At 44.7% G+C, this 23749-nt stretch overlaps 1 protein-coding gene across 1 annotated transcript in view; it reads right to left on the bottom strand.

Moving 5' to 3' along the window:
• Positions 1-2006: 2006 nt before the first annotated feature.
• cacna1aa (calcium channel, voltage-dependent, P/Q type, alpha 1A subunit, a) overlaps positions 2007-23749 on the bottom strand; it is a gene marked incomplete at both ends in the record, with an annotated part of 75389 nt that continues 53646 nt past the window's right edge. Inside the window, 16 exons of the mRNA XM_083976632.1 lie at positions 2007-2825; positions 4115-4542; positions 4966-5182; positions 7293-7331; positions 8840-8953; positions 10857-10980; positions 11101-11216; positions 13254-13357; positions 14448-14555; positions 15100-15214; positions 19641-19737; positions 21469-21596; positions 22044-22194; positions 22315-22412; positions 22682-22747; positions 22915-23031. Coding sequence (XP_083832758.1) covers positions 2007-2825; positions 4115-4542; positions 4966-5182; positions 7293-7331; positions 8840-8953; positions 10857-10980; positions 11101-11216; positions 13254-13357; positions 14448-14555; positions 15100-15214; positions 19641-19737; positions 21469-21596; positions 22044-22194; positions 22315-22412; positions 22682-22747; positions 22915-23031 — 2841 coding nt within the window. The remainder of the gene's footprint in view (positions 2826-4114; positions 4543-4965; positions 5183-7292; positions 7332-8839; positions 8954-10856; positions 10981-11100; positions 11217-13253; positions 13358-14447; positions 14556-15099; positions 15215-19640; positions 19738-21468; positions 21597-22043; positions 22195-22314; positions 22413-22681; positions 22748-22914; positions 23032-23749) is intronic.

Below are 23749 nucleotides of genomic sequence, written 5' to 3'. Positions count from 1 at the left end.
TGGCGGTTGAACTCGTTTGCACATCTGCAGGAGAGAAGGGACCAGCTGTGTTTGACAAAGTTTTAAAAGCAAATGGGTGCTCAAAATCGAATTCTTCTACTGTCTAAAAATTCTCTGTATTCTTTAAGCCTATTGACTGCTTCATGTTTGCAAGAACACATTCTCCCACAATGCAAGTGTTGGAGCCCCACCTCAGGGTTGTAAAAATGATTTGCTGAGCTCAAAAGGAAGTAAACATAGAGAAAAGAATATATGACCAAATATGGAGAATCTGCCTCATTATCATGATCATCGATCATGATCATCATAAATTATGTTATCTGTTCGTCCATTATTACGGCCGGTAACAAAGAAAACAAAGATGAAGAGTTTCTCTCCTTTCTCTGCCTTTCTATTGGTCTCTTTCTCTCTGATGACTCTATTTAAACCCAAAACCCTGGAAGACTTTGAGATCTTACTAATTTGTCAAACTTGTTTACCAATATGGACACCACTCCCGCCCTCCCCCTCCCCCCCAAAAAAACAAAAAAACCCTTTACCCTGCATCCCAGTATTTCATTTTAGGATTTACACCTTAGTTACAAAAAGTTACTTCCACAAAAATATGTGCAATTCCAGCTGTATCAGTGGCAAGCATTTGGCACAGAACATACAGACAAGCAAGCAAAAAGTAATCATTTTGTTCCGTCTAGATATACATACAGCAACTATCCAATCTCCCTCTGTCGTTTGATTCTAGTGTACATGAAGGTACAGAGAGAGGAATGTCATACAGAGGAGAGAGAGAGAAAGAGAGAGAGAGTGAGAGAGAGAGAGAGAAACAGAAAGGCATTTTACTAAAAAACGAAAAAGAGAGAAACCCTACAGACCACAACAGAAAGGACTGAGGAAAAATTTCCCCCCACATACAGTAGGTTCTCATTGTTGCTATTATTATTATTTTTTGTATCATTCATGCAGGATTCCACAGGGTGTACAACTCCGCAAGTCTAAAAACGAAGCTGTGTGGGGTGCAACAGAAGATTCAAGCTTCAATGTTTTGAAGAAGTAGAAGAGAAGGAGGAAGAAGAAGAAGCAGCTGCAGAATAGAAGAAATACTGCAGAAAACAGTTATTGGTTTGTATTTCATTTCTGAAACCCATCTCCACATTTTTGTTTTTCTTCTCTCTTTAGGTCATAGGTTGAGGTTGGTTTGAATGTTTCCGGGAGGAGGGTGTTCTCCAGGGACAGCAGTAAACATCCCCAAGACACCCCATCCTGTCCTTTAGATTTTGACTGAGGGACTTGTCAACCCCGTACAACACTCCCCAACTCTCCCACCCACTTAGCCTTCTCACCTCACACAGGTGGAGGGCTCATTGTCAATTTTGTTCCTATTTAAAAACACAGATGATAAAACTCATCAATATTCAACTGGTGGCTGGGAGGGTTGGATTTGATTCTTTCTGCAGCTAACTGAACTGACGTTAGCTTTGAGAAGCAAAAACCAAAAAAAAAAATAATAATTGGTCGTTCGTTTGTCTCTGACTGTAAAGTGTCTTTTGTCGAGTCGCAACTCTTGACATCTTGTAAGTGGCTGTAGCTCATTGCCAGAGGCATAATTTAAGACACACATAGACTAGTGTCCTTCACCCCTCCTGCTTGCATCCTTTAGAAAAACCACAGTTTTGAGGTTGGTCTCATTTGGCATCAAGAGATGAATGCAACAACAATGCAAGCAGAAAATGGAGGTGGTTTGTGACCTCCTCTCACACCCCGTGTTTCTCCAGATCCTGCCTCAGCATTCTTGTTCCATCCCCTCATTCTGACACCAATCCCCTCATCTATAGCCCACCAGCCCTGGGACATGCCAAGCAGTGGAGGAGAGGAAAAAATGAACAGACAAGAAAGAAAAGGTCGTGGTTTCCCTTGGCAGTCAGTGCTCTGGCTGAGAGCTTCCAATCTTCATCTTTCTGTCCGTCTATCAGTTCATTTTCCCCCATATGCCCTTCCCCCATCCCCAGAGGCTAGCACCAGTCGTCGTCCTCTGTCTCGCTGTAGGGTTCATGCAGGCCCTTGCGGGGCCCTCTGGGATGCCCAGCTGGAGGGGGGACCTTGTGAGGCCCGGTATGGGGGGGTCCGTGGAGATGTGTGGAAGGGGATGAGGAGCGGTAGCCGTTGGGGAGGCGACGCTGGGTAGCAGGCTGCACCTGGCTCTGTACAGGCCCGGTCAGGGCAGTGGTGGGAGGGGGCGCATGGTGGGCAGTCCTTGGTGAGGTGCGACTGGGCTGCGAGTGGGGCGGTGGATGAGGGTGGGGGTTGTTTACGGGGTGCGGCTGAGGTGGAGGGTGGGGATGGGGGTTATGTGGCTGCGGTTGAGGGGGCTGCGGCAGTGGGTGGTTGGCCAGGGCGTGTGGGTGGGGGTTGCCACCCTGTATGGGGTTTTGCTCGTAGGCAGGGGGTTCATGGTGGGGTTCATAGTCCTGGTAGTCCTGGTTGTAGAAGCAGCCATCCCCTTCCATGGAGCCGCCTCCTCCACCCGTGTCTCCCCAGCGAGGCGGAGGGTGATGACCTTGGCGGGCAGGGCCGTGGTGGGCCAGCGGGAGGCCAGCGGGAGGAGGGCCCTGGCCTTGGGGAGGCTCGGGAGAAAAGCGGCGAGGGGCTGGGGCTGGGGGTCTGCCCTGTGGCCCCCCAGGCGGTGTGGGCATGGCCTTACGGACCACAGGGGAGTAGGTTACATGGGGCCGGGGTGTTGCGGGGGTCTGAGGCAACTGCCGACGGCCTCGACGTGGCGTACTGGTCCCCGAAGTTGAGGGGACAGGACTTCCGCTGACCGAACTACTGCCCTACACGAAAAGTGAAATAAAGCAAATAAAAGGAACGAACCACGAATTCAACGACAGAACATGTAGAAAAAAGTAGAGGATGGGAAAGATAGAGTGTGAAACAAATAGAGAGGGGAAAGAGAGAGATGTGAGATTGAAGAGGCAGAGAGAAAGCAAGAGAGTCCACATAGAAAAGCAAGAAAAGACAACAACAACAACAACAACAACAAGAATCACAGCAACAATAAGAATAAAAAGCACCAGTCATAATGTGAGTGGAGGAAAGGAAGGTAGAAATGAGAGGCATCAAAAAGTAACAGAGCAGATGTTGATAAAAAAGATGAGTTTCCAAACAGCACCATACATAGAGAAGCAACATGTCACGCAGAGGAAAGAAAACAAAGGACGAAAGGAGAAAAGAAGGGTAAAGGGTTGATTTCTGGAGCAACAAATGTGGTACAGGATAAATATGGCAACTAAGCATAGCTAAAATGTGTTTAGTTTTAATCTGTGTGGTTATGTGTCCAACATGCTGAGCTTTATGGTACAAGTATGTTTTTTACCAATAAAAAATCAAATGTGAGAAACCAATTAGTCCTCCTTTGCAATAAATGTTGCAAAAGATATAGGAAATATTCTATACATAAGGCTGAATACTGTCTACCACAAAAGCAGATGTAGATTGTAATAAATAGTCTGAAGTGTTGCCACTGTAATGTGCACGGAAAAGGATGTTGAATAGACTGTGGTGTATATGTGTGTGTGTGTGTGGAGGGGTGGGAGTGGAGGGGTAGGGGGTGGGGGCGTGAGAGAACATTAGCAGTCCAAAAAACATCGAGGCAGGGCAGATAGGGACAGCAGTCAGGTTCTCAAATATACATTTTTATGCATATTTGTTTGGTTTGTTGGAACAATGACTTCATTTAAGAAACACTTACTTGTACTCACATGATTATACCCACACTAATGCAAATGTTTGTGTGCATGTAGTCAAGAGTCAGAGTCAACAGTATATGTACATAACAAAGGAAGCTATAGGGTACACACACACTATCGCAACTCTGTGTTGTTAAGGAACACAACAAGTCTCGGCCTCTAATTTGAAGGCAGGAATTAACAATAACTAACAGGCAGCAGTGTCTAAAATCACATCAGAAACACCACAGTCAACACAGCTCTTATTATCATTGTCAAATTTCACACATTACCCTATTATATTTTTACCAGCATAACACTGAAAATGTGCCCGTCCACTGCATTTTGTATTAAAAAGCAAAACACTACATGCACACAAGTACCCAGAAGCCCACCTGTCTGTGCGTCATGCACTCGCGACCCTCGCTGGGTGATCTGGACCAGCGCCGGTCCCTCTCTCTCTCCCTCTCTCGGTCGTGCTCCCTCTCCCGGTCATGGTCCCTCTCTCTGTCATGCTCCCTCTCGCGGTCGTGCTCTCTCTCCCGGTCATGCTCCCTCTCGCGGTCGTGCTCTCTCTCGCGGTCGTGCTCTCTCTCGCGGTCGTGTTCTCTCTCGCGGTCGTGCTCTCTCTCGCGGGAGTGCCTGTGTGCGTACTCGCCGCCTCGCTCTGCTACATAGCGCTCCTTGTCCACAGAGCCGTGGTGGTGGTGGTGATGGTGGTGATGCTTGCGGTCTTTGGACCGGCCGCGATCTCTGTCGCGATCCTTGTCTTTTGATGTGAGGTCACCTGACTGGGTGGTGGTGCTCAGGTCTGTGCCCAGGCCTGAGGGTGGAGTTCATCGCAGTTACCATTGGGGTTAAGTGTTGTGGAAAGATAACAATATACAGTAACAACATTTAAAGGTAATGGAAATGCAAAAGGTAACTTTTTTCAGTCAGTTGTATGTAGTTAACTTGTTGCAGAGAATACATACATTATATATCCCTTCGGGATAAATAAAGTATCTATCTATCTATCTATCTATCTATCTATCTATCTATCTATCTATCTATCTATCTATCTATCTATCTATCTATCTATCTATCTATCTATCTATCTATCTATCTATCTATCTATCTAGATTTTAAAGGCATGATTTTTCCTGTTTGTCATCGTGTTGCTTTTACAATGCAGCTGTGTTAATGTGGCATCTGTCCAACAATTGTGTGTAATCTATGGCTGTTATGTGTCTGCAGTCTTTCATACCTGTGTCAGCCTCTGTGTAACGACAGAGGGACCGTTCAGATGCCCTGTGACCCCGGTCTTTTCGTCGGTGTCCGTGCCTGGAAGTTCTCCCCTCCTCAGGTATCGCACACTCCATGTTGTAGTCATCTGGCCCTCCTTTGTCTCTGTGGCCTCGCCCAGACCTGCTGTGGCCCAGCGATGAGGCCGAGCGTTTCATGGGACTGCTGTCGTTGATGGTCTGAGAGAGAAAGAGAGAGACCACCGAGGGAGGGATAGGAGAGAGAGGGAGAGAGGCAAGAAGAGGTGTTTCCTTTGATTGCCAAGTTAGTGTTTTGTATGAGCAGTGGGGTACGAGACACTATGTTTACGTGTGCTTGTATGTGAGTGGAGTCTGTTTCTTGAACTGTATGCAAATCCCCCTTACCCTCTTATCTCCCACATACCATCCCATATCCCACATTAGTAATAATGTTTCAATCATGCCTTTTCAAAAACATAGACCCTGTTTACATTTATTAGGGCAGGGGTCGGCAAAAAGCAGCCAATGGGCCAAACCGGCCGTACATCACAATTATTAAGAACCTACAAGAAAAAAAAATCATTCTGCATTTTTACTAATATACTGTATATCTACTTATAAACTAACCCTTATTCTGCACCAGGTTTTGACACAAACAGCTTGTGATGCTGAAATCTGTAGGTTGCGATATAAATAACAGATGCCTGATGAAATCATCATTTGAATTTTACTATATCTTGCATATTGCATTAAAAAAAACACATTTATTTAATTAGAGAACATCTACATTTGATTATCCCCCAAAGAGAGGGATACATATCTCTTGTAGTTAGTGTTATAAATGATTTAATGCAAGACCTAACAAATCAGTCAGATGGATAGTATCAAAGATCTTTCAACATTCATCAAACCTTGGGGCTTTAGGTTTAAGCTTGAATACAGCTCGCCCAGGAGTGGACAGACACACCTACCAATGGTTTTATTAGTCTGTTTTCACATGAATAAAAACAAGAAGATAAATTAACACTATGTGAATATGTCAGTGCACATGTAAAACCCTTATCTCCTAATCAACAGTGTTAAAAAACAATAACAACAAAAAACTAAGTCAGGGCTCAAGCTACAGCAGTTGCCGACCCCTTATGCAGAGGAAGAAAAAAAGTATACAATAAAAAAAAAAGGTTAAAAAGAAATAAAATAAAGGAGATGATGGCAAACGGCCATGCCTTCCATGCTTCTGTAACTTGCTTTGTCAAAGAAAAAGAGGGATAGAAGGGTCAGTACGACTTGCAACACTCTTCCATCCTCACCATCTGTTACACCCCCTGAACATGGCACATTCCAGGCTGCACTAGTTCTACTCTGTCTCAGCGTGCTTTCCTCCAGCCATGCAGGGACATAGGGGTTTGTCCTGAGTCCTCAACCCACATGAGAACTTGCTCCTGCAGTGCCAAGGCCTCATGCTCTGAGATGGGACAGCAGGACAGAGCCTATGGTGCCACAAGTAGCCAACCTGGGCATGTTAACCACATCAGGCTACTTCAGTGCTAGAACCTTTTGGCAGCTGACCTCGCCAAGTTTTCCAGATACTGTTTTTTGGCAGATGACGGGTCAGCAGTTGTGTATATAAAACACTGGGCCAATTATCTGGCCTTAACAGGAGTAGCACTGAGAATCCCGGCGACGTATCCGTCCACACACACAGATACACACATTTTTCATTTCTATTCATTACCCTCTCTCTCTCACACACACTCACACACACTTATTAAACCGCATTTCAACAAATTTCCTGCATGCAGGTGGGTGGGTGTAAATGAAGACTTGGACACAGATGGGGAAACACTGACAACATTATAATACAGACAAGCACAAAAGCATGAAGACATAAAGCAACAAAGCACTAGCAGCAGCAACAGCAGCTGAGAGAGAGAGAGAGAGGGACAAAGAGAGACAAAGAGAAACAGAGAGAGAGAGGCCACAAGACAGTGGCAGTGACTGTTGATGATCAGAGGGGACGTGCAGACTTCAGCCCAGTTCCAAACTACTACTGTATTAAGTAGCTACATTTAGGATGCTGGGATCAGTTTGGAAGCTGGGCTGGCATCAGAGTTGGCCATGCTGAAAAAGGTTATCCTTATAAATCCTGTCCCCCCCCCCCCCCCCCCCCCCCCCCCCCGACCCAAGAAATGATAAAGACACAACATGAAGACATGACGAATGAGGAAAACAAGAAGTTTCAGGAGTGTGTGAGAGTGAAAGGGAGAAAAAAAGAAAGAAAGAGAGAGAGAGAGAGAGAAAGACAAGACAGGGAAGACAGGGTACATACACTGAGGTTACTGCCACGTTGTTTTCCTCTCCTCCGCTGCTATATGAGCACAGATAGGATACACAGGCGCGCACACACACACGCACGCACGCACGCACAGAGCCACAAATACGCCAAAGGAGTGGTCACACATGGAGCATACATATAGAACCAGGGAGGGAGGAAGAGGAGAGGGAGGAGAGGGAGAAGAGGAAGAAAAGTGAGGGAGACAGGGGTGAATTGATACAGAATGGAAAAAGGAAAGGGGAAACAAAAGAAAACCAAAGAGTTGTTAGTTGGAGGTTTAACCCAAAAAGATAAGTGGTGCGACCGTGGAGAGAGGAAAGAGAGAGACAGAAAGAGGGACAGAGAAAGAGAGTCTGATTAGACACTGAAGCAGCAGTGAAGGTGGGAGAGAAAGACTTACCACAGACACTGGTGGTTGTCGCCAAAACAGTGTTATATAGACAAGATCACCATGAAAATGCTCAATCAACGGCACCACGGTCACAACAGCAATGAGGACGATCAGCAAAATACACGCATAAATGGGTATGCATATTCACAAACAGACACACGCACACACACGCACAGACACAAAAAACACACACAGTTACAATCAACTCAAATGGGAGTCGACAATGTGACAGGAACAGTGTGAGATACAGTGAGAGCACAGGAAAACTGCAACACAAACACGTACTGTGCACAGCTTACACACACATACATACACACACACACACACACACACATACACATTTGTATCACACAATGTGAGGCTGGTTCCAGTCCTGGTTGATTAAAAAAATAAATAAACCCCCAAAAGTGAAAGAGTCCAGCACCTTCGACAGGAAGGAAGAGACAGTTTAGTAGAAAAACAGCAACAAACAAAATAAAGAAATCTGGGTTTTGACAAAAAAAAGAGGAAATAATGGGAGGAAGAGAAGTGCATCTGCATTTATGTGTGTGTAGTATGTGTGTAGATCTGTTGTGTGCATATGACAACCAGAGCACTCACCGGGACATGAAACAATATAGAGATGGATGTGTGTGTTGGATGGGAAACGGGACAACGACAGTTAAAACTCTTCATGCAGGTGGGAGGATGAGGGGAAGAGAAGGAGAGAACAGGAGTAGTAGGAGAAGGACAAAAAAGGAACAGAAGGTCTGACTTTGCCTTACTGTGGTCCTTCTGAATTCAAGTTTGGAGTTCAGCATTTCAGTAAAACATTTCCATGTTTTAGGCAGAAACACTGGTATGACAGGACAGCCCATTTGATGGTCGTCACTTAACTGGTTGCTCTTGGTTGACTGGTCGACCCAGTGTAAACTGTAACCCAGAACCAAAGCGGCAACATTAGGCATTTGTCAATTGTTGTTTTGATTTTCCTGGAATCTCTTACTAAACCTGCTCCAACATGGATTCCAGTAACCACAGCAACAAGCCTTTTGAGCAACGAGTCAGACCTTGGTGGGTTTGATCTATCCCAACAAAAGGAGATGGGGAACATACACAATGGGGAAAAATAGAGAGAGAGAGAGAGTGGAAAAGTGAGAATGCTGCTCACTTGGTTGTCGCCTGGGAGGCGGGGCATGGAAGCGGCCCTGCCATGGCCTTCCATTGGTGGAAAGTGCTCAGTATCCGAGTAACCATCCTGCCCCATCTCTCTCATCTCTACCGTCTGCAAACAGAGCAGGAGAGCAAGAGATGGTGTGACTGGCTGCCATGAAGACTGACAGGGAGCGGGGGTTAGGTGGGAGAGTTTGTTATCCAAAGAAAGCAGAGAACTGAGGGTCTCAGAGAGGTAGAAGAATTTGTAAGTTTGTGTACGGTGAGTGTTTTTGCACTTTTCTTTTCTTTCTTTGTTGTTTTAGTTTTAAATTGTGGGATGAATAAAAAAAAAAAGGATATCCTGTCTTATGTGGATAAGACTGAGAATATTCCACACAAAAATTTCCTTTTGGTGTTTGCAGAGGCTGCTTGTCCAAAAAAACAGAGCTGCAAGCAAATGCTGGCATACTCACTGGAAAGTGAAGATTGTCTGTTTAATGGCATGTATGCCAGATGGAGGAGCCTGTGACTCACAGCAGGAACTGATTTGAGAGGAAAATCATATGCAGCCCAAAGGATATATGACAAAAAACACACAACTGATCCGATGACAATGTTGACCAGGTGCAAGGCACTGAGACACTGTAGGGGTTCAATGAGGTTGTGTAAAAAGAAAATGAGAGCAACCTTGATGGTTTTGGTCACAAACCATGCAAACCATCCCATGCAGATATGTAACGTTTGTGGGAGTTCACCTTGAGAAGTGGAGCTGAATCTGGCAGCTGGGGCTGTTGGCTCGGAACCTTTCTTGCTTAACCGCAGGGGCGTGAACCTTTTTCTACTGTTGTTTGGGTGCCAACCATTACATCAGGTCAATTTAAATTAATTGCTACAAATAAATTTAAGTAAAAGCTAACTCAAATGCAGCATATGCTTGCTGCTCATTGGCTCAGTCTGTCGTCTCACTACAGAGTTTTTACTGCAAAGGCTTTTGCTGCCTCATAATGCCTGTTGTTGTTTTATTGATTTGATTTGCTTTGTATCTAGCTAACAGCAGGCTATCATTCAAACTGGTTTGCAAGAAGCTGACAGCCACTCTCCTTTATCCAACTTTAACGTTCTCCAGACCTCTGTTGACTGATGTGGAGAAGTGTTGACTGATGCAGAGAACCCGTCAGGCCCTCGAGGAGGTCCACAAGCAGCATGAAGACACAGACACGGGCCACTCGGAGGACAGAGGCGAGCGAGAAAGACGAATTAGATGTGGAAACATACGGTGGAGGGAAGAAATTCCCAGAAAGATTCCAAAAAATTGCGAGCTGACGCCAATCAACAAAAAGGGTATCTAGGGTAAATTAAGAATCGAGGTAAGACAGGTTACTAGAGATGAGAATGACCTACTGTATAAAAATTATAAAGGCAACAAGGCAGCAAGGATGGGACAGTATGAACTCTCAACTTCTCTATTTGATGTACACAGAGGACACGGACCAGAGAGTGAACAGATCTTAATCATGTGATGAAGAGTAGTCCAATCCATATTCATAAGTTTAACAAAGACTAATCTACTGCAGAGAGGCTAGACATTATACATTACATGCAGTATTTAGGAGAAAACTGCTGGCCGGTTTACTCTAAGTCTTGTGCATACGATTGTGAGGATATTACAGCTTGGACTGGGAAACAAGAATCAAATAAATGCAACAACAAACTGTTTGTTGCTCTAGTTCCACTTTTGTGAGGAAAGGGAACACAGGCCTGGTTCCCTGAGGTTTTATCTAAAAATCATGTAACAAACACAGGGCTTTGTGAATAAGGGGTACGCAGGTTTTTGTAGAGATGGAGTTGCATTTTGTCCTCAGCAGTTCTTTGGGTTTGGTTCATTTGGTAGCAATGGCATGGAAGTCAAAACAAATGTGTGAGTGTTTGTAGTATATGGTTGGGATGTATTTTATCTGTATTGTGTGAGTGTGTGTGTGTACTGTTGGTTATGTGATCCTGGGTGTGTATGTGTGCGTGTATGAGCTTTCTACCTGAGAGTTGGTCATGCTTCCCAGGCCGTCCTCAGGGTGTCCCTCAGGACTCCAGCTGCCAACCATCTTCTGAGCACGAGCCGTCACCCATGACTGGCTCTCTGGGAGCCCCCCCTCCACTGGCCTGTGGCACACACAAACACGGGCACGCACACACACAAACGCCCAACACACATCTTCCTTAACTGCTTTTAACAGACCACGTCCTGCAAAGACTAAAACACGCCAGCAGCATCCAACTCACAGGCTGTTGACAGTCTCTGTTGTTTCAGGTGGAGGGAGGGCGTTGTTAAGACCCGGACCCCCATCCTGGGTGGGGGTAGGTGGCTCCATGGGCTGAAACAGTAATGGCGTTCGATTCTGTGTGAGATATACAACATGGCCGTCGCCAGCTATCAGGCAGACTGACAGGGAAATGGGGGAAAACAGGCAGAGCAGGAAAAGAGGGGATGTAGAGAGGGGCAGTTGGTTGAAGCAAGGCAAGGCAAAAGAGGTGATGGAAGGAGAATACATGGGGTGCTCTTGAGCAACTGATGCTCAGCGGCGAGCTGGAGAAGAAACAGGACCTAGAGACCTCATGAGGTGTCCAGGTCCAGGACCGTAACCATTGAGGGGCTTCAAGGAAGTGGAATTCACCCACTCAGTGGTTCAGGGTCAGCTCATAGAGAGAATGAACAATGATCATTCTGGGTTTCATCTTATGATCAGCAATCATCTAATGATATGTTTAAATATTGTAATATTGATAGCGAAAGGTGAAGAAGATACATTTCCAAAAAAAAAAAAGGAACAAAAAAACCCAGAAGAGAGGGGGTTTCCACAGCAGTGGAAGGAGAACTACAAGTGATAAAGAGGGGAGCAATCAAAGAGGGGCCTCGTTCAAAAGAGGGAGAGAGGACATCATAGCAGATAAACACTGCAACAATCCTGTGGAGGGGAACATACAGCAGGTGAAATGCATGATGGAACAACAATATGAAATGCTACATTCAGTCATTCATTTATCCACTAAGGAATTTGCAACAGTGCTACCTAATAGCCACCTTTCCCAATATCAAAATGTCTCTTTCTGATTTTATCTTTCAAATTCCAAAACCTAAATTTTCTTAAAACTTGAATTGATTTTTTACATTAGTTTTTTTTTTTTTTTTTAATTCTCATTAAAAGAAACTGTGGCCAGTCTCCCATCTGTGTGAGTGAGTACTAACCACAATGTCAAGTTCAGAATGTAAAAGCACATGTAAGACTTTGGGTCTGTTGTGTGATGGGCACTAATGATATCTTTGGGTTGTGAAACACAGCAGAGGTCTCACACTTCGTGTTGCTACGACATATGGCAGCACGTTCCTTCTGCCCAGGTCAAGACATGCAGCAGCCTGCAATGCAGTGACAGGAGTGCAATAAGGAGATGGTGATGTACCGTTTGTGTTGAGAGAGAGGGATGGACAAAGTGGACTAAGTGGGAAATATGGCCCAGTTGTTAAGCACTATGTGTGGCCAGAGGACTGTGAGAGAAGGATACATGAAAAAGCTAATCTGATCTGGTGATATGAGTACCTTAATGTGTGTGGAGGAAAAAAGATAAGTGTCCTTAATGAGCATTCAAATGCATATGGTAAAAAAAAAACTGGCTGCATAAACCTGGTTACATTTTTAACTTGAAACGAATAGGACATAATCTCATGTAATAAAATGAACTACAGCTAAATGAATGTAGAGGGCGGTCGACTCTGTCAGTGAGAGCTCCTTCATCAAGGGACAGTGTGCTACCTAAAGCGTAGGGAACAATGCAAGGTTACAAGCATGGATGATGGGAAGTGAGCAGGTAAAGTATCTATCAAGCAGTTCACACAGGGAACAATCCAGCTCAGCAAAATGAGCCAGTATCAGGCGTCCCATGATGCTGAGGTATTGGTACTTATGGAGCTGTGACAACATTTCAGCCTACAAACAAAACCCTGTGATCACAGGCATGTAAGCTGCTAAAAAACAGCCCCATTTCAGATTTTGTGATAATAATTCTCATAGTATATATACTATATATATATATATTTTTTGTGAACAATAATACCATTGTGCAAATGATAGGTGACACAAACTGGCCACCAGATGGCAGTAGTGTTCAGTTGTTATCCAAGAAGCACTGAATACAGGAGACAGCAGATTGCATTAGACTGTCAGGTTTTGTGGTTCCCCCCACCCCCGGAATGCCATTTCTAGGTGACTGAAAGAGGACTCACTCAAGGTCTGGACACGGGGTTGTCACAGCCCAGGCTTGTATGAATGGGGCAACATCCCAGCAGCCTTTATTTCAGTGCACGTCAGTCTGCCTTTAACTTTAAAGGGGGGTTGGATGCAGATCGAGTAGAGGCTTATTGTCCCTGAGACAGCAAATACCTGCTCATCACGGAGGGCCTGCGAGCGCTTGATCTTGCTCTGGCGGTAGTACTCCATGATCATCATGGCAGCGTAGATTTTCCCAACTGTGAGGTCTGTCGCTGCTGAAAGAATGACAAGTTACCCTGCAAGATTAGACCCTTTGGTATGGACCCTGAGCGCAAGGAATGGCAGAAAGAGGTGAAGCATGCACACAGAAAAACACACATGAACACTGAGCAAATGGTCTTTTCACAAGCAGATTAATATTATTATTAATAATTTAAACCTCATCTTACTTTTTTAGACTGACTTTCATTACTTTAACGAGCACTATTATATAACCTTTTATAGCATAGATATTTGTCACAGGTATAAAATACTGTAATCAAAGCATTGCACTGTAGATAATGATTGGTATAGAATACCAATCAACATGCGGTAAGTGTTATCGCGTGATCACATCATCCACACAAATTTAACCAACCAAGTCATTAAAAATACAAATCTGTGATAAGTATGATGTCTTCTTTGGACTTGGTTACCAAAGTTATGATCAATACATAATCAATTTCCCAGACCCTAGTCATAGTGATTTTAAAAATATCAAAAATATCATGCACTCCACAAACTAAAGCAACTACTGTTTTGTGCAGGTGTGCACTCGTCAGTCAAAATATACAATGTTTTTCTATCACGTATGGCCAGCCACCTAGTGCACGGAAGTGACTGTCCCTGGAGTGAAAAGACATCTATAGAGAGTTGATCTATAGTTAGGCACCCTCTGATCTCAGGCACAAACAAGTGGGGGCTAAAACTGTGTGTGTGTGTGTGTGTGTGTGTGTGTGTGTGTGTGTGTGTGTGTGTGTGTGTGTGGTTGTTTTGTGTCTAACATGTGTGAGTTGGTTGGTATCTTAACCGCACACCGCTTGTCAGAAGTGTCTGTTTGTGTTCAGTGATTACAGGTATGTGGGTGTGTGCAAGTGTGTGTGTGTGTGTGTGTGTGTGTGTGTGTGAGGGGGGGGGGGGGGGGGGGGGGGGGGGGGGGATTGATGTGCCAGCTGATTCAGAGGGTGCAGCAGTGACAGAGACTGGCTGAGAGAAAGCGGTCCTCAGGTGGCGTGAAGAGAAACACAACGTTGGAGCACTGGGTGGCACAGGGTGGCTGCATCCAAGCCGTGCTGCTGCGCCCAACACCCACACTCTGCAACTTACACTTGTGCGGCGTAACCAGCAAATCCAGAGTCTTTTGAGAGAGGTTGGGCCAGATTGCCATCATCTCTTTCCTCAGCTCTGCGTCCATCTGGTGCTTGTCGACACCACCTAGGCACATTCACCAAACACACACATACGGAAGCATTCGCAGATACGCGAACATCCACGCCCGCGTATGTAGACGCACGTAAATTCAGACACAAGAACATGCACGTACACAAAAAGAACATCGGTCAAACACACCCAAATCATTCACACCCATTCATAAATGAATAAAAAGGTATGAGAGAGGACACACAAACATGAAAACAAACACAGACAGAAGAGATTAGTAAGAAATAATATTGTTATGATCAATTTCTAACTGCAGTTAAAGCTGTGCACACATTGAAAGGACCTTGATTCCACAGGCTCTCCAGCCTCAGCTTCACACACAACTCTCAGCAACATGCTAGCATCCATGATCTACCATCATAAGAAAAAGCCCACTGTACTCAAGATACAACAGGAGAAGCATCAGGAAGAGCTGAAGGTTTCTGGGTTCACAGCACAGAAATTGCAGACAGCGCTGCAGTGTGGGAGGGGAAACAAGAGAAAGCTGAGGAAAACATGTGAAAAATCACACCAAAGGAGGTAAGAGGGATTTCCAAACCTTCCGTACCCTTGGCGATCTTGATGTCCAGCGCCGTGCGGATCAGGGCCATGAGGGTGGAGTTGAAGTGGACCGTGTTGTCGTCGGCCACGGGAAGATCCATGCGGAGCAGCCTCTGTGGGATAGCCGATGACGTAAGCGGTGAGAACAAACCGGGAAGCAGTCGGGGTGGCATGTATGTGGAACCTCCAGGTGACAGGGTGGGGGGGGCGGGGTGTTGGGGGAGCGAGGTCGAGGGAGGAGAGAGGTTTGGGTAAAGGAGGTCGAGGGAGCTGTGCATACTATCTGCAGCAGGCTCGGACTCTGTTACGTCCGCCTATAACAACTACAAATGTCAAATTACACATTTTAGTCAACTTTAGAGCTCAAGTGACAACAAATTCACGTGTTCAAATTGAAAGACTTTTTTATTTCTCTTATGTGAAAGGACCCGTGAATGCCAAGATCATCAAGACATGTTCTCCAGATTGTCTTCATCTTAGCTGTTGTGTTGTTAATGTATGTTTTTGATGTCCCTTTCCACAGACCTCCCAGGCAGGTTAAATCTGCTAAATCTATAGCAGCCGCCACGATACACAGCTCCCTCTACAGGTTTGGAGGTTCACAGTGACAACAACAGAGACCAGGTGATAAACCAATAAACCAAAAACAACCAAGGGACCGATCTAAGGACTGGGAAGACTTTGGTTTTTGTGTATTGGTTTGATCCTGAACAGGTCTTGTTGGTTTGTAATAGAAACAGACGATACATAGACACACTATTTACACACCAACTCACAGATGACAGAGTGACGTTCGTGTGTGTTTTGGTGACAGAAGACGGCGACAACCCAGACATGCAGCAAATCATGCCCCCACCCACCCAACACACACATCCCAATTGAATTCCTCTCCTTTAATCCTTCCATGAAAACTTTTTTATCTACCAAAGGCTTCTTGCACATCCCACCCTCATGCGGCATGCGATGCGCACACAATATGCCTCACAGGACAAGCAGCTGCGCAGCCGTACACAGAAAGCATTCTCTGTTGACAACATTAAAATGAGTTTGTGGGTTCTTTTAACGTGTCTGTTCTTGGAGGGAATAAGAGAATTTGTAGACGATGGGGCTTTAGGTTGAAAAGATAGAGCAGCTAGCTCTATCGCTAATCATCCTAAGTCTAATGTGTGAAAAATGGGCACAGACTTAGAGGTTAACAGGTGAGAGAGAGCAGCATTCTGTGGAAAAAAGAAAGAAGAAGAAACGAAAAAGAAAAAATGGCCACCATGGAAGTGTTTGTTTGGCGCTATAAGATGCATGATTGTCCAGGTGACCATAATCCAAGCATATGTAGGAAATATGAGGTGAAAGGAAGAAAATGGGTATAATAAGAGTCATGGGGGGTGGAGGGAGCTAAGGCTTAAATAAAAAATCAATAGGTTGTGAGCTGGAGCAGGTAAAGAGAAAAGGTGACCAAAAGTAGACAAACAAAAGACAAAACAATGCAGAGAGAGAGAGAAAATAAAATAAAAGAAAAAACATCACCACACTGTGTCTGTTAGAAAGCGGCTCTGCCTGAAGGCCTTGCTGTCTCTCTTCAGGACAGAGAAGATTGAAGGCTAAAAGCAGTGGAGCTGGATGGGTCATTGTTCTGTGGACTGGTTGGTACGGGAAGGTCAAAGGTCAGGTTTGGATTTTTTTTTTTCTCCATTGGCAAGGTAGGTACTCAGGGAAAGTAGTGAGGGAGGTAAAGGCATAAACACAGAAATGGTGACTTTCTGGAAAGCTGTTCCAGGATGTAAAAATTATCAAGGGGCAGATTAAGGTGTTGGGGGGGGGGGGGCCTAACCATGCAAAGCATGTTAGGTTGTTGAGCAGCGGAGACTAAGGATTTAACTCCGAGTTCAGGGAGGCTTTTTGGGAAAACAGTTTGGGGGTAAAACTAAGAGGATAAGAAAAGAAAGAGAGAAAATGACGTAAGGATGGACGGTGCCAGGGGTTGGTGTTAAAAACAAAAACATGATTCACGAAGAAAGAGACAGACCTAGAGCAGCAAAAGCCTGGGATAAATAGTACACTTTAGATCGACTATCCAGGAAGTGCAAATAATATAAGATTAATCATAAAAGTACTATTTCCCCCAGGTCTTCTGGAGGAGGAGGAGGAGGAGGAGGGATAAAGCAATGGTTAGCGATGGAGCGATCTCCTGTGCCTACAGGCTGCTTGGCCGGCTGCCCCCTGAGGCTCACAGTGATCCGCCAATGATGTGTCATTGTTCTGTCAAGATGATCACGGGAGGAGTTACATTAATACGTGGTAACATGGAGGTCCATTTGTTGTTATCACTCGTTGTGTTTCTACTCCGATAACAAATCGTGTGGAATGAATTGCGCCCGCGGTGTTTGTATGACAAGACAGGGGCGTGTGCAGCAGGGAGGAGGAGGAGGAGGAGGAGGTGGTGGTGGTGGTGGTGGTGGTGGTGGTGGTGGCTAACGGACATGCAAAAGGCAGGTGAAGGAGTGTGTATGTGCGGGAAGGGGAGCAATATGCAGAGATGGGGGAGAGAGGGGGGGGCGGGGGGGCTGGAAACAGAATAGAACTGCATTGACGACAGAACCAAAGGACAAAGAGAAGATTGGACTTGCAGATAGAAAAAGGCTGCTTGGGGGCTTGGAGCTGCTACATGAAGGGTGACAGAAAAAGAACTGCTTCTGTATGGCAACCAAAGGCTCTCTGTGGAAAACACATCACTTACACAAGCCCTTCTGCTCTCTCTACCATGAGAAACAACAGAGAATATCTATGTGTAGGTTGATATGACCTAATTCTGTGTGTGTTTTGTGTGTAGATGTGTGTGTGTGTTTGTGTCCCATCCACAGGAGGGAACGAGTCAGAGGACGTAAGTCTAGCGGACCTTCCAAGCCCTGCTGCACACGCATGCTTCCGTGTCACAGTGTGTGTCTTTGGCAGGGTCTACATGTGTGAAATGTTTGTCTGATTAATTCATAAATTTGTACGTTAAGTAGTTGCATCGATGTCTTCGTTCACTGCGGTCCTTCTATTTGCAGGATAGCATTATTGATTGTTATTGTAATGTGCATGTTTTGTGTAAATAAGCTTGCGTGTCCTTCGTACGCGGTGCAAACGAGCTGAGAAGGTCCCTCTTGTCGTCCCCTCCTGTGGATACGCAACCCGCCTGGCCCTGCAACCTAGTTGTCTTGCTGCCTCCACCCCACTAATCCCACACCACCACACAACGCCACAACACCGATCAGCCCACCCCCACTTTCCACGAAAAGAAACAGAAACAGAACCAAAAAGAAACAACGACACTAAAGATTACACCACGTTGAGCGCTTAAATCCCTGCCCACCCCCTCCCTCCTGCAAAACCCTCTGTCCCCTCCCCACCCACCCACCCCCCCACCCCCCCGACACCCACAGGAGACTTGGGGTGAAGATAGGGTCCCTTCTGACCTTGTAGGCCACCCGTGCCGGACACCTCTTCCCAAGGCCTAGTGGAGGACACATGTGCCTCAGCATGTCATACATTTCCCTGCAACTGATCCTGCCACTGCATCATCAGCCATCAGTGCCACCACCCCGTTAACAAAAGGACAAAACAAAAGGGGGGGAGAGACAGAGACAATTGAGAGAGGGAGAACGAGAAAGGAGAGAGAGAGAGAGAGATGGAGGAGAAGATCCATCAGAGGATAGAGTTGAAAAGAAAGGAGAGGATTGCAATGTCAAAGATTGAGAGAAACAAGGAGAAAGAAAGAAGGGGGGAACAAAGCAAAGTAAAAGAACAAAACAACAGAAAGACAAGGTTATTGGGCTGATTTTGGAGCGACTGTGGCCATGTGGCTCCTCTATGAGCTACAGCACTCTCTAACAGTTTGTCATGTCAAAAAAGAGAGGGAGTAAATGACAGAGGGAGGGGAGACAACAGGAGGAAGAAAAGGACTGAAGAGTACATCTTCTCTTGTAGTATCAAAAAGACAATTCTGTGCAAGCAGGACAATAGTAAATAAGGTATGTGTGTCTGAGTGTGTGCAGAGCAGGGCAGAGCTTGACAACAGGCACCAAGCCGCTCCTGCTCGACGAGGAGAGAGGGGAGGAAGAGGGAGGGGTGTCAATGCAGTTTCTGTCTTTCCCCCAACCCCCAAAAACCAAGAACAATGCAACACTACAGTGGGCAACCGTAGCTTGCTACATTATAGCCATGGCTCCACAGCAAGCAAAATAAATATATATTCTTAAAAAAAACCCAGTAAAAAAAAAGAAAAAGAAAAAAAAAAGATTTATCTTACAATGTAGTAAAACGTCTTAAAGAATTTTTTTTTTCCCATTTCACTTAGTGCATTTCACATGCTTCTCTGGGTGTCTGCATTGTCCCACACATTCTCTCAGCAGTTCAGAATGCAATTTAATAATGGTGGAAAAGAAGTTGTAAAATTGAAATGAAAAAGAAAAGAAAAAAAATAAAGCGGCATTCACTCCATTCCTGGATGCTGTGGCTAGCAAGTGTGGTTGAGAAATTTTGTTTGAATGGAAGTCAAACCTTGCAGGCCACCCTATGGGGGCATTTCTTGCCTAAGCCGAGAGGCGGGTCGATAACTCGTAATAAACTGTACATGTCCTTATAATGAATGCGCCCGCTGCAAGAAGAATACAGGGAGTTAAGAAACACACACATACACACACACACACAGGAAAAAACACACACACTCACTCTCTCACACACACACATACATACATATCCAGAAAAAAGAGAGAACATTGGGAGGAAGAGTACAAGATTCACAAATACACACAGTGCCTGAATAAATACCTTACAATATATTTACTATAATAAACAGACTTTTTCAACACATTTACACCTGAATGCACCTAAGAAAACGTAACACACAGACACACACACAAATAATAAAGACAACACTTAACTGCATGCCACACATAGTTAAATGTGGTCCTCAGCACTGCCAAAACAGTTTCACTTTTCCAAAATCTCCCCCCTCTATTCTGTTATTTGTTTTCCCGTCGCCCTGCTTTGTGTGACATCCCTTTCCTTCTTCTCTTTCCAGTCCAACCCCTGACTGGATGTGTGCACGATGTAATTAAGGAATTGCTAACAAGAGTACAAAACCATGTGCTTGGGTAAACAGCTAAAAGCTTAATAGCTGCTTGTGGTGCACAGATCGCCTCCCTTTTAAATATGTGTTCAGTGTCGGCCATGTGTCTGCCTTCCCTGTCTTGTGTGTGTGTGTGTCCCGTGTGGCGGTGTCCATTTCATAGGCAGGAAGGTAGCGGTTGAAAAATAGCACGCCAGGTTACAACAAAGGCAGTTTTCTCACAGTAATGCACTGCACGGCAGTTTAAAGAGATAGAAACAAAGAAGACAGATCCTCCTTTTTTCCTCTTTTTCAAATTCTAAGGCGTACAAACCTATGTGTGTTATTGCATGTTGCCTACAGTCAGCTATTTTTATCTCTCGTTTTCTACAAGAATGCTCAATTTCTTCATGTTTTACCAATCTAAATGTAACTCTTATTGTTCTATTCTCTCTTTTCTCCTCCCTTCCCTGTTTTATTTCTCCTGTTTATAGCAGTCTATGTGCAGTCTTCAGGACAGCATGAGGGCAACACACAGGCACTGGAATACAGATACCGTGAAACTTAGCATGTCTCCAGTAGATGTTAAGGCTACAGAGAAAAAACACGGGGAAAGATTGGTTTGGCGGTGTAGATGTTGCCACATGAAGTTTTTTGGCAGTATGCAGATTCCAGAGAGGGGGAAAAGATTTTAAAGGTGTAAGGACAGTTTACAGAGAAGGGGAGGAAGAGGAGCAAGGAGAGGAGGAGGGAGGGGTTGTACGGTGCAAAAGAGATAACCAGATGCCTGATGGTTATACTCAGATCCGTTACAGCCCCCTTGCAGCTATTATCTACTTGACGCTTGTGCTTTGTTCGTTTTCTGTCTTTCTTTGTGCCATTTAAAATACCATGTGCTGATGTTTTACCAAAAAACAGAAGTCACAAAAATAAAAAAATAAAAATAAAATAAGAGTCAGAACATTGTTGGGAAGTTCCTGCTTTCATTGCTTGGGCCTTGCTCTGTGTGAATAAGCATATTAAGACACATACAGGAAACATACAGTAATGCACTGTTGTCTGAGCATGAGGTCATAAACAGTGTCTGTGTCACACAAACAAAATGTTGAGGAAGTAACTTCTGACTTCAAATTCAACCTGTATAACCCCAATGTGTGAAAATAGTTATAAGAAAGTAAAAATTACAGTTGTGTATGTGTGTGTGTGTGTGTGTTATCTATTGATTTTTTTTTATGTGTGTGTGTATGTGCCCCTGAGGGCATGCATGTTACCACGCACCAGGCAGCAGGATCATACTCGGCCCATATCCTGACATACTCATCCAGGTGGTGAGGTCCCAGTATGGATGAATCTCTAGTCAGATACTCAAAGTTGTCCATGATGACGGCTACAAACAGATTCAGCATCTGCACAAAAAACCCACAAGTTAAACAGCTGATGTCACAAGATGAGTAAATCAAAACTTATGTCAATAAATCACCAGATTATCAATTGCATTTTAAGGAACAGAACAGTGTTCAGGTGCCTGTTCATTGCTGAGTTACTGGGCTTTCTTTTCTAACTAGGAGTGATAGACAACCTGAGACACTGCAGAAGGACATCTATGATCAGGTCTTTGTTTAGATTAAATCGACAAAATGAGAGACAGATTTGGGGATTTGTAATACTTAACCAGAGGAGCTAGATGAGGTTACAGTGACACAACAGGGCTTTCTCATAACACAATATTTTCAGGCAGGATTGAGCTAAATGTGTGTGTGCCACATGTGTGCAAGACAGAGGGAATATCCAATTTTTTTATTTCTTCTTTCTGAATGGCGATGAAGCTTTTAGATTATATAGTGAGCGCTCACCAAGAATGAACAGAAGAAGATGAAGGACACAAAGTAGAGATAGGCGACCTGGCTGCCACACTCTGGCTCTGGGTTCCCTGACAGGGGGTCGCACTCCTTACCCCCCAGACATGCCAGCATGATGTCATGCCATGCCTCTCCAGTGGCACTCCTACGAACACACACACGCAAAAAAAATCTTGATTTCGGAGGGATTCATTGACGATACTGCATAGTCAGTCTGAACGCTGCCTGCTCAAGACATTACACAGATTCACATGCATGCGAGCACCTGAAGAGAAGCATGAGAGCCTGTACGAAGGTCCTGAAGTTGTTGTGCTGGTTGATGGCACTCTCTCCTTCTTCTTCAATAGCAATATTCCCAAATAGCTGTCAGACACAATCATACTGTTCAGTCACATTTCAGGCCTTCTTTGTCTCCAATGCATGACTAAGAAGTAGATACAACCCTCTGAAATCTAACTTTACATGTACCAGTTCATCATAATCCTTCACCTCGCATCATGCACCAAATCCTGATGTCCATTATCATCATCCTTCTTCTCTTTCTCTCCCTCTCATTACGATTGCCCCTATAAAACATTTTTAATTCATCCCAAAAGCACTATACTGCTTTTTAGCATGCGGCTCTCACCCACCTGCATTCCAATGATGGCGTAGATGAAGAACAGCATGGCAATGAGGAGGCAGACATAAGGCAGCGCCTGAGGAGAGACAAGTTCATTGTTTGGTGTCAAGTCTGATATACGACTGCATGGTACATGAGACTCTACCTCTTTTGTACACACTATACTGTGAGTTTGTATCTAATAATATTAATTAGACATATTGGTGCGTGTGTGTGTGATGTGCTGTAAAGTTTGGTAGAAACCTTGAAGGACTGAACGAAGGTCCAAAGCAAGATGCGGATGGTTTCTCCCTGCCTCAGTAGCTTGATGAGACGAGCTGCCCTGAACAGCCTCAGGAAACTTAGGTTGATGAAATTATTCTACAGTACGGCCACAATATAACCAGAGAGGAAGAAAGAGAGAAAAAGAAAGTAGGGCCGGGTGTAGACAGAATGAGGTTTGAATGTTGAGGACAGGAAAGTGAAGGAAAGGGAAAAAGAAGGAATAAAGAGGGAGAGGGGCGTTGGGGTCAGAATAAAGGAAAAGTTAGTTTCAGTGCAAAAAAACAAAAACAAAACCAAAAAAAACAAAAGAAAAAGGAAAAACAGTCAAACCCAAACTGAAAGGGATTCAAACTCAAAACAAAGGAAAGAATCAGGAGCCAAACAAGTCAAAGCAAACCAAACTCAAATCAGCAAGGCTCCAACAAGCGTAGGTTAGACAGAACCAAACAAAACAACACAGGGGGAGAGGAAATCATCCAAGTCTAGCTAGTTTCATCCAATTGGGTTATGTAGTAGTAATTGTGTTAGGAGTGGTGACTGGTTCAAAGTGCAGGGACGTCAGGACGTTTTCTTGGAAAGACAACCAAATGCACTAATTCTCTCAAGGCAAAAAATGCATTTTTTTTTTCAAATGAAGCAAGCACACAGCATGCAGATGTGCACCAATACAAGGCAAAGCAGCAAATCTGTGGCAGCTGACTTGCCACCCCGATTGGCTGCTTAAGTCACGTGACATACTCTGGTGATGTCACAGTCAAACTAGAGCAAGTGGGACCAACTAAGACCATTATATCCTCAGTGAATTTCTGTAGAT

The sequence above is a fragment of the Trachurus trachurus genome (genome assembly GCF_905171665.1).
Source record: "Trachurus trachurus genome assembly, chromosome: 8".
NCBI classification, from domain to species: domain Eukaryota; kingdom Metazoa; phylum Chordata; class Actinopteri; order Carangiformes; family Carangidae; genus Trachurus; species Trachurus trachurus.
This window is presented reverse-complemented; position numbering and strand designations above follow the sequence as displayed.